Source organism: Corvus moneduloides, chromosome 4, assembly GCF_009650955.1.
Source record: "Corvus moneduloides isolate bCorMon1 chromosome 4, bCorMon1.pri, whole genome shotgun sequence".
NCBI lineage: Eukaryota > Metazoa > Chordata > Aves > Passeriformes > Corvidae > Corvus > Corvus moneduloides.
Window position 1 is genome coordinate 70,811,585 of NC_045479.1, and position 16,374 is coordinate 70,827,958.

A 16,374-nucleotide genomic window follows, 5' to 3' on the forward strand; every position below is an offset into this window, starting at 1 on the left:
CCCTTGTAAGGTGGTGACTGGGATCCATCTCTGAGTCTGTTCTGGAGCCCAGCACAGGCTGATGCTGCAGCATCAGGGCTTTGCACTGAAGCAGCTCCTACAGCTCAACCACAAAAACCAAGCTCTGTGGCTCAAACTCTTCATCTGCAGGTTTACCAGAACAGCCCTGCTGCAGAAATGCAATCTTCCCTGGTCAGGAAAGATTTCAGCAGCTCCCCTTGCTCCCTTTCAGTGTTAGGGTTGTGCAGAACATTAAGCACATGAAGGCATTTAATGTATGAAGCAATTCTAGGTTAAATATTTATTGGATTCCTTATAAAACAGTAAAAAGAATCAGATCCACTGAGACAATCTTCCCAATTCAAGACATTTAAATACATATTGCAAACCAATTCCTTTGAGCATTGTGCATATAAAAGTGTCAACAGTTCAGGTAGTACTGAATAGTCTGGTTTTTTTTTTTCTTTTTCTATAAAAAAGCAGACAATCTTTTCATTTCAGTCTCTAGCCCTGACAAAAAAAGAAGTCATACCCAGTTGGCCAGCCAGGGAAATTACATCCCTGTATCCCCAACCTCAATGTGCCTGCCTGTGGGGCAGACAGGTAAAGCAGATACTGCTCAAGCCTGTACAGGATGCACAGATACCATCCCCAAGACAAGTGCAGGATAGGTCTAAGATGAGGCAGGCAAAAGGATCTCTGTAGATCCATAAGGGTCAACCAGTATTCCCCACCCTACCCTTCCTTGGCCAGCTCAAGGATCACAGTGCTGCTCATTCCTCCACCTCCCTTGTCCCGCTGGTGTCAGATGACCACTTGATAGCTGGGCTGCTTCATTTTCTGGCTGGTTCCCCGGAGTCCTGAAATATCCTGGTCGCTTTCAGACTGGTCAAAATCCATGTCTGGAGAGAGCAATACCTAGAAAGGAGAACAGACAGATGCTGATGGAGTCAAAGGTCTCACATCTTCTTCATAGCGCTTGCTGAACGAGTCAAACACCCCTAGAGAGGTCTGCTGCCAGATGCAATCCTCTCTGGCAGATGAGTAAGGTCTCAAGGTCATCTAGACCATCTCTCCAACAACAGCCAAACAGATTTGGGCACAGACACCATCTGGTGTCACAGCCCCCTTCCTTGAGAGCAGAATGGGCAGCTGAAGGCTCTGTTCCCCATGGGACAGGACTCACACATGGATATTCAGGCCTGGCTGAAGCCTCAGTGGAGATGTACAAAAACAAGGCCACATATTTTGTGAACAGCTGTACCACATGTAGACCTTTTCCCAGGGCCCCAGCTGCTTGTGACCTCCAGAGCTCAGCCAGAAGGGCAAGCAGAGCTGCAGGCTCAGTTTCAGCCATGGCCAGCCAGCTCAGGAGTGGTGTCCTAGCCTGGCAGCACCTCATTTCTGCCTGGCACAGCAGCTCCTGGCTCAGTCCGAATTGTGGGAGCCCAAGTAGAGCAGTGACACCTCTCACTGGTGCTTGAGGTGAAAAAGCACTTCTTTTTTTTTTGGTTCAGGACCCAAAGGCTGCCCTTTGCCCCCAGGAATACCAACACTCTCAGTAGTTAACTCCACATCTGCAGGTACCATGGGCTGCTCTAAACTAGCTGCCATCAGCCTGGAGCATTCACAAGATGCAGATGGAGCCACGTGCAGGCATCGTCCAGCCACACCCTCTGGAAGAGGAAAAAGGCTGGATTTTATCCAGGAGATGGCTGCACTGACTGAGCTGAAACCCAATGCCAGCCAGCAGTGTGCATGGGTAAATATTCATGGCTGGACAGATTAAAATCATAGAATCCTCAAGGTTGGAAAAGACCTCCTAGGCTGAGTCCAACCATTAACTCAGCACTGCCAAGTTCACCATTAAACCTAAATGTCCCTGAGCACCACATCTACATGTTTTTTGAATACTTCTAGGGATGGTGATTCCATCACTTCTCTGGGCAGTCTGTGTCAGTGCCTGACCACCCTTTCAGTAAGGAAATTTTCCTTAATATCCAATCTAAATCTCCTCTGGTGCAACTTGGTGTTGTGGTGGCTAAGTCCACTTTACACCCCCCAAGTTACCCTAAGAGTGATCTCTCCCTACAACACTGTGCTAGAAAGTTCTCCCTTTGTCTAGATTCTGTTGGTCACTGGCCCTCTCCCCCCTCCCATCCCTTTTCCCATTGGCCCCTGTTATGTCTCTCATCCTTGCTTCTGCCCCTGAGCCCTCAGACCATTGGTTTTGGATGCTCTGCCCGCCTTTGGGAGCTCTCAGGATAAAACCACGTGTGGGTTCTGTTCTTGGTTCTTTGTCCCTGCTCCCTTCGGGTGTGTTGGTTCCATTGAGCGCCTCGGCAGTGCAGGCAGAGAACCCCTCTCACCTCTGTGTCTCCGGTTCGTGCCCAGGCTGTGTGTGGGTGTGAGCGGCTGTTCGTGACCACCTGTGAAGGTGAGATCGTGTGCACGCGTGGGTGCTGGCAGCGCCGCCTGAGCGCTCCACGAGGGACCCCATAGGAATAAATGCAGCACTGATCTGCTGGAGCCCTCCTTCCATAACTTGGGACCACTCCTTCTTGTCCTGTTCTTGTTACCTGGGAGAAGAGACTGATGCCCACCCGGCTACAACCTCCTTTCAGGGAGTTGTAGAGAGGAATAAGGTCACCCCTGAGCCTCCTTTTCTCCTGCATCCCCAGTTCCCTCAGCTGCTCCTCATCACAGTTGTGCTCCAGACCCGGCTGTTTGCTCAACCCTATCCTACCCCCATCTCCTCAAACACCCACATTTGGCTTACAGAAGCTGCACTGTCACTATGAAGTCTCCCTATGCCTGACTCAGGAGCATTCCAGCTCAAAGGCCTAAGTACAGGGATGGTACATGGACTTTCAGCCCAGTGCTCACACACACAACATCCCCAGCAGCTCAACCTGCCCCAGAGCCCAGGATCCCCTGGGAAAAACCAGGAGCAGGGGGAATTACCCCATCTCTGTATCTCCATGCACAGCTGGGAATTCACGTGCCCTCCACTTGTTAGCACTCAGGCAGCACCCCGGGGCCAGTCACCACAGCAACAAAACCACTAAACAGGAAAAACAAAACTCCAGTGAGTCAATGACTTCAAAGGAGCAGAAGAGCCGCAGGGGAAGATTTCCTCCTCCCCACCCTCACACACACCCCAGCCCCTTCCATCCAGTGTTGTTATCTTCACAGTCAGACACCCAAAGGACAGCAGCAGCCTGGATTAAGATCTCTTGTTGTCCCCCTCATTGGTCTCAAGGAATTTTTTTTTTTGGTTCAGGACACACACTGGAAAGTTTCCATCTCTATCACGTGAAGACTTCCTCTGTTTATCACACTGACATTGTGATGCTGTTGAACCTGAAAAAATGTGTGGCTAATTACTCACACGCAGCATTGTGAACTCACTGAGCTCTGACAGGGTGCAACAGAGTGGTTGTGGGGCCTGACAAACTGGTGGTTTTGGGTTTCAGCAGAAAACTCAAATCCCCTTGCAGCCAAGCAGGGATAGTGACACAGTGTTGTGCATCCAGATCCATTCAGGCTGCTACCTGCCCACCACACACTTGTAGGAAGCCACATGAGCCAACAGTCCCCCAGTAACCTTTCCACAATTCCCTAGGAAGCAGCACCACAAGACAGCACCTCGTTGCCACCATAGTCACAGGACATACCCTCAGATATAATTTTCAAGCCAAACTCCAATTTGAGAGTTTTCAGAACAACTTGGACAAGGCTCTTCACCTGCAGATGCATCCACGTCAGGATCACAGCAGGCTGGTGGCACAGCTGGGAGTGGGACATGGTTTCCCAGTCCTGGGACAATGTGCTGCTGTCTCACTCAGCAGTCCTCAAATACCTCACACATTCCACAGCATGATTTGCCATGAGTCAGGAGGACTGTGAGGTGGGACAGTTTCCTTCCAGAGGCACCTCTATGCCCACCTTCATTTATCTTCCCTGTAAGGACCTGGCACCTGAGATCACCACAAGTTTTAGCTAAGTAAAAATCAAAAAAAAAGAAAAAAAATTGTTTCTCAGCTAAGCAACAGGCAAATCCAACTTGCTCTTGGAGTTTCTAAGTGTTTCAACACTTGTAAGTAAGCTGCACTGTATTGGTGTCTATCAGCATCTTCATCTAATGAATGCCAAAATACAGAGTTTCTTATGAAGGGAATTAGGACAGGTGCTGAACTCCATCCTGAGCAGGCAGGCCCTCATGCAGTACATTAACTTTCCTCCCAGCCTCTCAAAGTAGCCTCTAATTTCACCTTAATTTTTCTCACAAGTACCACTGTTACTGGACTTTCACTTTAAGGGTTGTCTCTAAAAATTTAAGCCTTCAGGAAAGGAACAGAAACTCATCCACCTCCCTGGGGGGAAAAAAAAACCAAAACAACAACTGAAAAAAGATCAAATAAAACATTATTAAAACTGAGTTGTTTTCCTGAGTGGAGGAAACAAAGAAATCCCTGATATGATCTAAAGTTCATTGAGAATTACAAGGGCAAGGGAAAAGAGCCTTGGGTCAAGGGCAGGACACATACAAAGCAAAAGTAAGGGCCTTGCAGATGAATTCATTTCCCCAGGCTGAACAGTACTGATGCAGGCTGGCACGAGAGAGAGATCTTTTTCTATCCCACAACAGGCAAAAAAAAAAAAAAATACTCCATGAACATTTACAAGGCAGGGCACGAGACTGAAACAACACAAAGCTTAAGACTGACATGGGAGGAAAGAAGGGTGAAGTTCTTCCAACCACAGAGGGAGTTTGTCCCTTTCAGGGATTCAGTGGAAAAGAAGCAGCAAGAGCTCATCCTCTGGCTCACCAGAGGAGCTTTAAAGCCCACAAGACGCTGCCACTTCCTTGGCTGCAGCCACAGAGCCAGTAAATGACACCAGAGGCAGCATTGCTGTTGTTGGGTTTCTTCTTGTAGCCCAGCTGCTCTATCAAGCCAAGGACAGAGCTGAATTTTCCTGCTGCCCCAAGAAAAATCAGAGAGCGAGCTTTTAACAGGTTAACTTCAGCCCACTCTTTCCATTCTCCTTCCTATCTCTCCCCCTCCTTTTCCAAACACAAACTGCTAGTTCATGTGAAAATAATGACACTCCATTGGTGAGATAGGCAGAGGGTTGAAATTCAAGTCGGCAGCGAGATGGGGAGCTGGTGGCGCCTGCAGCGAGACAGCCCTGATGAACCCTGATAAATCATGGGACACATTAGCTCTGCCCTACAGAGACACTCCTCAGCCCCCCTTCCTCCTCCACTGGGCAGCAGTGAGAGAACAAATTCCCCCACTTGAACAGGTTATTAGCAGCAACAAGCCCAGAAAATGCTCATTTTCTGCTTTTGAGTCTGAATTCCAGTCAATGCAGCTGTAGGGCTCAGTCTGACAACACAATCTTTAGTTCACAGCTTAAGAACCTGACACGTGAAGCAGGAGCCTATGGCTATTCCTCAAGGTCCAGTGCCAAGAAAGAGTTGGAAAACAGGTCACCCACTTCTGCATTTCTTCATTAGCTTCCTTCTCTGCCCAAAATATTTGTCAGGCCAGAGGCACAGGAACATACCTAGGCACAAAGGAGGCAATCCCTGCAGACTGCTCTGAGGAGAAACCAGTCCCCTTGGTAGCTCCATTGCAGTGATGGATCAGGGGGTTTCAGGGTGGACAGATGACCTGCACATTGTTCAGTTTTTGCTGAAGTCTTCAGAGAAAAGCAGTCAAGTACTTGGAAGATGGGAGAAACCTCTGACAGAAAGTAGCAGATTGTGGGAATTGTTTCCACCACTTGAAACTTCCTGTCTGGGTTGACCTGCCAGAAGAGGCTTTCAGAGCATCTGGAAATTAGCAGGTACCATCCCTTCAGATTATCCAAAACTGAGACAGAGGTCACAAAACACTTGCAGTGTTCCAGTGGAATAAGGCAGAGGTCCAGCTCCGTTTCCATGGAGGAGGAGTACCTGTGACTCCATCTGCCCATCCACAGCAGCCACCATCCATGGGGCTGGATGTTGCAAGGTTTGGTTCCAAAAGCTGGGAAGGAGGTTGTTGTCTCAAATAGAGAAATCACCTCCTTACCTCTGCTTCTGAGCTGGTGTAATTTTAACTGACCTTGGGCCTTCAGGAGCACATCCAGTGAGCAGGGCAGGCCTTTACCACCAGTGACCTCGCCAGAGCTGTTTATCCAGAGGCAGGGCCAGGAAGAGTGACTCACTTATATCTCAACAGCTGCTCACATCTGTCTGCCCTCCCTGCCAGAGGCAGGATTCCTCTGACACTGCATGACCAGTGGCCACTTCCCCACTGCATCCCTGGGACACAGAAGCCTTGGCTACTGTGCAGACTGCCAAGCACACACTGTTAAAACATTACTACCTCTGTGTGTGCTGCAATATCACCAGTGATGGGCCATCCCACCCATCAGCATGAGAGCTGAGTTACTCCTCATGAAAGGGCTCTCAGAGAGCAAGAGCTATTTCTGTTCATCCCAAATTCCTCAGCAGAAGCTCCTCCAGGAGCCAGTCTGTGATTGCCAGAAATTACCTTATCTCTGTAAGTCTCGCCAGTGAGCTGCAGGGTATCAGCAGTTGTACAAAGAACACACTAAAACCAGGCCTGGGTGCCAGGAGAAAGAAGGGAATTCCTCCCAGGGACCAAGACTGTGGTCTCTGCCCAAAGGTCAGTAAGAAGCAGATGCCACCTACCCAACAAGCCACACATCATTAAGATGAACAAAGTCTGCTGGAACTGCAGCATTTCCTCCCCCACCATAACTTTTAAGTGTCAAACTCAGACTACACAAAACACAGCCTCCTCCAGCTAAGGGACAATTATCTGTTTGAAAAAAATACCAAATGCTGACAAAAATAGGATTCCCAGCTAAGCCTTGTCCTCTAAAAAGGATGCTAACAATTACAGTGAGGAAAGTAAGCTCTTCCCAGCTAAAATTAATTACAACTAAATATAGCAAAGCTCAGAGTGACAGTTTCAGCCTGCACACACATATCAGTGCAAAAGCCAGCTCATCCCTCCAAGATACTGTCATCATTCAGGGCAGTGTTTCAGCAACACTTCCTGGGCTGTGACACTGCTCATGGTTAGACAGAGTTTGACTTTGCAGGGTGATCACCAACATTCATAAAGCACCACCTCAGGTCTAGGCAATGTGATGTTCTGTTACACAGTTGTGGTAAAGCACACAGACCATCCCACAAGTTTGCATCCCTGGTCTTACCTGAGATTCCTCAGTCCTCCTGGCCCGAGGAGTTTCTATGGATCCATTGATGTCTAGGGTATTCTTCTGCTTGCATTTCCTCATGATCAAGCTGTCCACAACCCAGAACATAATGGCCTTGGGGAGAAAGAAGTTACATGAATACACTGCAGAGACCAGAATACAGAGTCATTCAATCACAGATACTTCTTCTTTTGGAGAAGTCCTGCATCAATTGTGTCCATATGGATTGGATGAGTCAAACTCCTGAGGTCCCTTCTTACACAAGTCCTATTGTTTCCACAGTTGTCGAAGACCCAGATTAAAAAAGACCATGATAGGCCAAGTTTCCACCAGAACAAAACCACTGAACCAAGCTCCATCCAAAGTTCATCTGCCTGAACCAGTCCCTGGTCAGTTCTTTGAGGACCAGAATTTGCTTTCTAATGTGGAAATGCAGCTGGGATGGTGGAGAGAGGCAGATCAGTCCAACTTTGCCAGCGCTGCATTCGCTGAAATGTGCATGGGATGAGTTGAAAGTGAGTTCAACTCCCTGCTTGTCCAGGGAGCATCTCAGTGTTAACACCATATTCCCACTTCCCACCTTAGCAGGAACTGAGCAGCAGGTCAAGGATGACCCAGAACCAGGGGAACCAGGAAAGAGCTGAGCTTTCAAGAGGTTTTGTGGAACTAGTTTTGAGAGGAACAACAGTTCTGGGTAACCTTGATCACCTTATCTTGCTGTAACACAATTTGACATCCAGCCAAATGACTGGATTGCCAAGGTTACAAGCCATCCTATAGGACCTCAAAGGGTTTTTGGGCATCCTCAGGCTCACAGCTTGCTGCTGAGATGACCTCTCACCTAACAAGACCCAGTTGTATTCCAAGAGGTGAACAGTCAGTCCCACAGCAGCGCAAAGAAAGGGACGGGAATTGGGAACAGAGACTGTGGCAGCGACAGATTTGTGACAGATATATTTATTTCCACACCCCTCCACCCTGTCCCAGCCACTTCAAGGCTGCCCCCAACCAGTCCCTGTGCACACTCCCACGAGGGTGGACCATGATTTCCAAACCAGCCCACCCTGCACTGCAGGGGCACCACTTACATTGACTATGAAAGGCACAACAAACATGACCAGAACGAGCTCCAGCTGGGGGTTTGGGATGTAACCCAGGAGGATCTGCTGAACCTGCAGAGGAGAAAACATTTAGAGGCCTTATTTGCACAGCTCTGTTGCAAGACCTTTGATGAAAACTTGTTGTCTTCCTACATGAACAGCCAGTGCTCTGCAGCCTGTGCTTCAACCCCACTCTTAGAGAGATTACACAGGATATTCCCTTAGCCCAGCTGCCAAACACATCATTTTGTACAGAAACAAGTACTGTGAGTCTTTCAGTGTAACTATCCGTGGCAACAACTGGTGGGACTTCCCCTGGCTCCCTGGAGATCATCTGCTGAACAAGGACACCAGCCATGAGCAATAATCATGGAGAGGAATCCAGCAGCATCTCTGAATCTGGATTCGTGCTGCTGAACAAGTTCACATCCAAGTTTGAGCACTGTGGGCTACTGGGTTTGAAGAACAACCCTTGAACAGGTAAGTGCCCCCAGACTGCTGGGGACAACTCCTCAGTCAAGTTACACACAGTGCCTGGTACCTCAGAGCCTGGTGCAAGTGCATTCCAAACTGGAGCTACCACTGACTCCCAGAATTGGGTTTTATACCCATCACACCTATCTGATACCAGGTATGTGGGCTAAAAGCCCCACAGGCTATTATTTTTATTTTTTAAAGAGAAACTTCTGATCAACACAATTAACATTGCATCAGCTGCCATGCAGAAGCAGCTAAACAGGAAAAGACAACACACTATAGCTCTTTCCAAATTAATCTCTAAGAGTCCTCCTGGTTTAGGCACAGAATCACAGAACATCAACATGGACTGACCTGACAGAATAAATAGAAATCCTCTGGCAGAACTGAAAGAGCTCAGCTGCCAGCCCAGCCCATTTTAGCCTTCCAAGAATAGGAAGGAAAATGAAAGCATCGTCTTATTCCATTCGTTTTTGACTAGCAAAAGAATGCACCAAAAGCCAAACCATTATGAAAGTCATGTTTCCCAAAATTTAAATAGCTAATGATTACAGAGTGATGTCAACAAGTGTGAGGATTAAAGGCCTTCAATAATGAGAACCATGAATCAGGCTGACAAAAAACAAACCACAACAGCTACAGCTACAAAAACACTGCTTACCTTTGTCCAACCAGGGATAAGCAGGACAAGGCTAATCACGGTCTTCTCAAAAACCATTATCAGCAAATAGAGGATACACTGGCCAATCCAGGCAGCAGCTTGTGGAGGGTCACCTGGAAAAAGAGAATATTAAATCCGGGACAGAGGAAAGGAGGAGACAGATTGGCAGAAAAGTTGCTTCATGCTTGATACTGACCCTCCTCTCCAGAAGGACCAATCCATAACCTGCACACTCCTCTATAAAATAAAGTGAATGCAAATAAATCATTAAAGATACCATCTGCAATGTGCTCCCTGCCAAGCCTTACCCACATAGTTGCCATAAACGATTTTAAAATTTCAAGTCACCATTTTCACTGCAAGCAGCATAACTTCTCAGGCCTGAACAGAATTATTTTATTGTGCTGACGAAGTGAAGGGCTGGTTATGTGATACTGTCTGAGCAAGAGACAGGGGCTCCATCACCCCAGGTTTTAAAGCAACTCAGTCAAAAAGAATCAATGCTAATTAAATATGAATGTTTCCAACGGGGTACTCACCAAGTAATAAAGAAAAGCATATTTGTACTGTTAACAACAATAATGGTTCTGTATCTATTACATGTGCTTGCTTCAGCCCTCTGTGAGCACCCTGCCAGCTGGTTATCACCTCCCCTGGCTCGCCAGAAGATCTCAGGTCTGCAAAACTGAGCCACTGTATCTAGCTCAGGAAAGCTGCAGCATTTCCTCTTACCACTTAAAGACAAAGATAACCCCTGGCAACTCTTGTTCCCAGCATAATCTGTCCGGAATTTGGAATTCCATCCGTGCAAGGGAACCTGCGCAGCTGGCACTGAGAGATACAGTGCTCAACGTGGTGAGGTGGCAGCAGGCTGGGAGCTCTGCTTCACTTTTGTCCACTTTTCAGCACAATTCTGTCGAGATGTGGCAGGGGAAGACAAAACCAGCAGTCTGCAAAGGCAGATTTATCTACACCAATAAAAACCTCTGGCCATAAAACCCAGCAGCACATACTGGGATTTAGTAAGAACTGGTGTCCAACCAAGCCCCAGATCCATGGGGATCAGCTTCCCAGCAAGTGCAACACAGGTTTACAGGTACATTTGTCCTTGTTCTGTCATGTGGTAGCAACATAACAGAACATCTGCCCCCTTGCAAAGCTACAGCTAAAAAGTAGGGGCATCCTGGTGGTGTCCAAGGTAGGATCACCTTGTGCCCCAAACTCTGAATTGCTCAAGCTGTGACTGAGAAGGAAGCAAAGGAGGGGAGAGAGAAGGATCAGGAGGCTGAGGGTGCAGGGATGAGGAGAGCAAGCAGAGAGAGCCAAACCAGCAGGAACTGCATGGAGGGAGGGCAGGAAGAGGGAGCCAGGAAGGTTATGTGGAAACACACCCAGCAGAACCCACGGAGGATTTCGGAGAGCGGAATCTCCGCTCCCTGGCAGGCAACAGCTTAATGGGTGGTCTGTGAGGAGATGGGAGCAGTGTTAGAGGCAGCTGGCAGCTACAGGCTGGTGTCAGAAAGGCTTTGATCCTCCTAAAAACCTCTCCCAATAGATCAGGATGCCTGGCTGCCTCTGGCACACACGTTGGGTCTAGTGAACCTTTTTACCCCATACCCCAAAACAAACCAATTCTCCCAGAAACCCCCATGTTACCACCACCCATCAGAGCTCCCAGTACAAACAAAACAAGAGAACAAACACATCTGTTGTGTCCTTCCTGCATTTGAACTCTTTCCCTTTCGCTCTGTGTTGTCAGCTGTGCTTTGTCCCCCATGGAGGGACAGGACTAACAGCCACAGCACCCTTTGTGAACTGGCTCTCTGTGACAGCAGTTCCCTCTGTCATCTCAGCTTGCCCAGAACGCAGCAGAGAGTTTGAGACCCCTCCCAAATACCTGTCCCCTCACATCCTTCTGGGGACAGCTCATTACCATGTACCATCACAACAGCAGGCTGTGATTCTTTGTTCTGCATTCTGTGCACTGGACAGCCCGAGGCAGGTTTTGGCTCACCAGGCTGATACACGGACACTAGGAAAGACAACCTGCTAATTCTTAACCCATCCTAGGCATGGACTTGCCTGAGTAGTCAGGACTTAACTTCCATGCCCAGCAGGGAGATCAGAGGGTGTTTCTACTGTTATTTTTTGCTGCATCCTGATTTCCCAAAGACAGGAGGCTGCTCTGTACCAAAATGATTCAGGGCAAGGGTGAAAATGAAACAGCAGCATGGCCTTAAGGGCTGCAAAGATGACTTAGAGACAGCAGCTCATTTCCACTTCACCAAGGAATGCAGCTGTTTGCTTCTTACCTCAACAGGTGTGGAGTCATCCAAGGACCATTGATCCACCCCAGTGTCCATCATCCACTAATCCACCACCTAACACCACTAATTCACCTAACTCTGACCAATACCAGGAACATTCAAGTCAGCATTTTCTGCGAAGCTTTTGGTGTGGTCCCTAGACAAGCCCGTAAGACAGATTTGCCCCATCTCCTCCTTCCACAGTAGGGAAAGGCTGGAAGACTTGAGCTGAGCTCATGTAAGTGCTGGTTTCCTACAGAAAGCTGGTCAGATGGGCTCTCAGATTCTGCCTGATGTCTTTAATGGATTAAGTGCTGTCCAGAGCTGCCCTGTTCTGTGGATGGGAAAGGATTCTTCTTGCAGGAAGAGTTATCAATGCATAAATCTCGAAGAGAGCCCACAAGACTTTCATGTTGGCAGCCAGTAAAACTGATCTGCTACCTGGAGGCTAAAAAAAAAATTAAAATAAAATAGATGTCCTCTTCCTACAAGGAAAGGAAAGCCCTGACACAGCAGAGTGGGGAACTGGTCCGAATGATCTTTGCAGCCTCCACATCACACCTGTTAGGTGATTGTATGTATCCCACTCCCTTTGAACCCTTCCACTTTCTTGTTCCTGGTTCTAGCTGGGAGGTAACCCAGGACACCTCAGCTCTACACACGGAGTCTATCACAAACCTCTCCCTTTAGCTTAATGAACACCCTCTGCTAAAACCTTCTTACAGCCACCTCCCATCCTCACAGAAATTAATATCCTCCTTCACCCCGAAGGATGCACCCACTGAATTCTGACTGCTCTCCTCCAGCAGCATTGCTGGTGCTCCCCACCACCAGCAAAACTTCCTTGGAGCAGCCCAAGGACCACTGGAGCCCGTGGCAACCTCCCACAAACGTGTCTCATATTCCACTTGTGCGTGGGAGCCCAGCTGCTGGGGAGCCAGAGCAGCAGTGCTTGAGGTATTTGAGCTGTTACCACACAACAGGATTAGTTTTAATCCAGGCTGCCTAATGTACCGAGCTGTCAGCACAGCCCACATGTTACTGCCAGACAGCTTTATTTACAGTCTTCTGGGGACTGTGTGTGCATAAAGCAGGTAGGAAAAAAGCTTAACCACAGCCAAAGTGGAGGGTTCAGGGGGTTTGAGGAAAGGCAAGTGTTTGAAAGCACTGAAAGCTGTACTGGCTGACAAGGTCAGGGTAGAAAAAGTCCGTAAAAACTTGAGATACTCAAATGGCACCTCCAAAACCAAGGGATCTAATTATCAGTGCCAAGTACAGAGGAGGGTAGGAAATAGCAGTAAACTCTGAATTGTGTGAAATGCTCACTTGGAGGGCAAAACCAGGCTTTTAGAGATGGGAATGTGATGCATCAGAGCAGCCAGATGGGTCCAGTGGACACCCCAGACCCTCTCTGCATATTCTGCACCTGAACTAAATGACTGAATCATAGAATGGTGTGGGCAGGAAGGGACCCCATGGGCAGGGACACCTCCCACTAGACCAGGTTGTTCCAAACCCATCCAATCTGGCCTTGAACACTTCCAAGGATGGGGCATTCCCAGCTCCTCTGGACAACTTGTTGCACTGCTGAACTGGCAAAAAGTGAGTGCACACTTGGAATCTGCCAGTGTGCAGTGTCACACCACTGCTCTGGATCTTTGGTCCCTGTGGATATTCCAGTTGCAGGGAACAATGCTCAGTCCTCTCCTCACTTTTCCCCCCTGGTCCTAGGGGTGGAAAGGCCCAGCACGCTGAGGAGAGGACAGCCCCTCAGGTTAGAGATATTTCCAGCAGTGTTTCCTCAAGCATTAGCAGCCAGCTCCCTTGACTGCTCCAGGACGTGGGAATATTTGTTATGGAAATTTTGCACAACATCACCACGGGGCCAAAAGCAGCCTACACAGGTCCTCAGTTAAACTCAGCAGTTGGCACAGAGCATATTCTCTTAGAACTAAATTTGACCAGCAGAGTTCAACAGGCCACTAAACAGACTTTGAAGGCCTCCAAGCAAGATGCCTTTCCATTTCCAGACACTGAACGAGCACAAAGCATCAGGCTTGGATAGCCAGTGACCACAGCTACAGTCACACACAAGTCAACTTCCAGATGGGCATCCAGAGGGACATTTTCCAGTGAGAACACTTTTCCTCCCCCTCATTTCTTAATGCTCCTCTAGAAAAATTTACTTGCCCATTGCAGGAAATCTCTCTCTTAACGCAAATTTGTGGCATTTGCTTACTTAAAAGAAATACTGAGGTATTTCTAAAGTAATCCTGGAGAATTATTAACCACAATTAAAATGTCAGGACACTGCAGCCATCCAAAGGGGTCTGCTAGGGAGCTGTTCATTGCCATGTGGAGGGAGAAGACAGCTGGACCAGTTTGGAGATGAGGCAAAGTTCAACCAGGCTTGATCTGCACACCCTGACTGGAGCCAGCACCTCCCCTGCTCAGTCTGTCCAGGTCCAACAGCATCTCCAACAATTTGGGTATCCATCTCCCACATCTTTTGAAGCTTAAACTCTGCTTTATTCTCCTCCCTGTGCTGGTTCCCTACAGGGACAGCTCCTATAGCCATGACCTGCTACAGCAATGGTGCATTTGTGGAATTTCACAGAATCATCACAGAATGGTTTGGGTCAGAATAGACCTTATAAAAAATCACCTAGTTCCAATCCCCCTGCCATGGGCCATCAGGTTTCTCAGGGTCCCACATGCAACCTGGCCTTCAACACCTCCAGCAGTAGGAGTTTGTTAGCTTTGAGTAGGTGTAAGGCAACCATATGCCCCAAAGCCCACCTGTGCCAAGAACACACTTCCCCAGTCTTTGATCTTAGGAGCCAGGCATCCTGAGAAAAGACAGCACCTTCCAAAATGCAACTTCATGTGTTTAGAGGCAATTCAGAGAGTAATCAAGAGCTGCTGGGCAAAGATGGAGTAACATAAGCAAACAGGAGCCTTTGATCCCCCACTAGCTGTAAAAAAGGTCATTCCTGGCTGCAGCAGTGTTTGGCCATGAGCTCAGGCACAAGAGAGGCCGACCTCAGAATTCCTGTTCCTGCGTTTTTGGAAATATGGAAGTAATTGATTTTTCTAAACAGTTCTGGGCAGCTGGATGCTTAAAATAGTAGCACAGATTTAAGTGCTTTCCCTCTCCTTTATTACTTTGCTTCTCCATTAATGCAGCTATTGCATCTGCACCAGGGGACCCAGCCTGGGCTGTGGAGGCAGGAGAAGCAACCACAGAGCAGGAGAAACTGCTGTAGCCCACGCCAAAGGACAGCTGCAGTGGTTTGCATCAGTTGCAGGGATGCTGGAAGGACATGGCTGCAAGAGATTTTTTTTGCTTTTGTTTTTCTCCGAGTTGATGCAGGAAGATGGGTACTGGCTCTACTGGACAAAACCACAATCATTCTGTTCTGATGGTTGGAGCAAAGGCACTGAGTGCTGTTTGCAACGTGGATTTGGTGCTCCCCTGGTTTTCTCCTCTGCAGGAATTATGTTGCTTCCCTCAATTCTCCTGAGGAGCAAAAGTCTTGTAGAGCAATTAGCCCAGAAAATGAATCATATTCCTGGAGCCTGCATCAAACTGCACAAAGTTTACAAGCGTCTCTTCCCAGCCGTTTTGGAAGTTACTTAATGCCAGAGATGAGGACGGGAGTGTTTTCCTTCCCCAGCCCTGCCACAGGATTGCCTTGGACATGTCACTTGGCTCCTACTTGAATTTTCCACTGGGGTCACTCTGGCCAGAGACCTGTACCAAAAACTGTACTCGATGGATGAGATATTTAACCCCCAATCCAAGAACTAAATTCAAGCAACAGCACAAACTTATTTTTGTTAATGAAAGCAAGTTTTTCTCAAAGGAATGAGTTGCTTCTGTGGTCTAAGCCAGCCCTAATGAGGGGCCAGCTACAGCTCAACAGAAGTTCATCACTGCTCTGCCAATACACTTTGCCTGTTTCCTTGCTTCTGCTCAACAGCAGACGTGGCATGCAAAGCTGAAGCTGTGTCCTGAGGTGGTTGGGCTTCCAGTCCTTGTTGCTCAAAAGGGGAAAAACTCCAGTTTCTGAACTAAGAATATCTGGATTCTTCTGCTGTCTCATCTGACTGACTTTAGGGATGTATTATAAAGGAGGAGGCATTAGGGAAAATACAAAAGGTAGTCCCACCACCCAATGCCTGCTGTCAGGATGCTGAACCGGCTTGCCATCAGCCTTTAAAGCCACTCTCAGGTTTGAGAGCTGGCCCTGCCACATCACATCATCTCATTCCCACTCCGTAGCTGCTCCTGCTGCCTTCACAAACCCCACCATGCCCTTCATCCTCTGCCACGACCCATCTGCACATGCTGAGTGCGAGCCTCAGTAAGTTCACGAGGCAGTGCGGTTCTCCAAACTAATCCTAGTTCAGCCCAGGTTTCACCAGCCCAGATACCAGAGCAGCTACTGAAAATACAAAGAAACATGACTAACTTCAGAATAGACTTAATGATTAAGGTCTCAAAGGCACTACAGTTTGTATGTATACAGTAAGATGTATTTTCTCAAGCACGATCGAGTTCATCTGTACATGAGATGTAACGTGA

The 16,374-nt window shown here is 48.1% G+C and overlaps 1 protein-coding gene across 2 annotated transcripts in view; it reads right to left on the minus strand.

Moving 5' to 3' along the window:
* Window positions 1-274: 274 nt before the first annotated feature.
* The window catches only part of LOC116442678 (store-operated calcium entry regulator STIMATE-like), a 29,934-nt gene continuing 13,834 nt past the window's right edge, over window positions 275-16,374 (minus strand). Inside the window, exons 5-9 of one of the 2 annotated variants that reach the window (XR_004239620.1) lie at window positions 9,481-9,593; window positions 8,331-8,414; window positions 7,240-7,356; window positions 1,555-1,676; window positions 830-918 (exon numbers count right to left, since the gene is read on the minus strand). Coding sequence is in view for 1 of the 2 variants with exons in the window: in XM_032105929.1 (XP_031961820.1) it covers window positions 805-918; window positions 7,240-7,356; window positions 8,331-8,414; window positions 9,481-9,593 (428 nt within the window). In the remaining variant the exon portion in view is untranslated. Of the gene's footprint in view, window positions 919-1,554; window positions 1,677-7,239; window positions 7,357-8,330; window positions 8,415-9,480; window positions 9,594-16,374 lie in introns of both variants that reach the window. The other variant, XM_032105929.1, reaches the window with a different exon arrangement.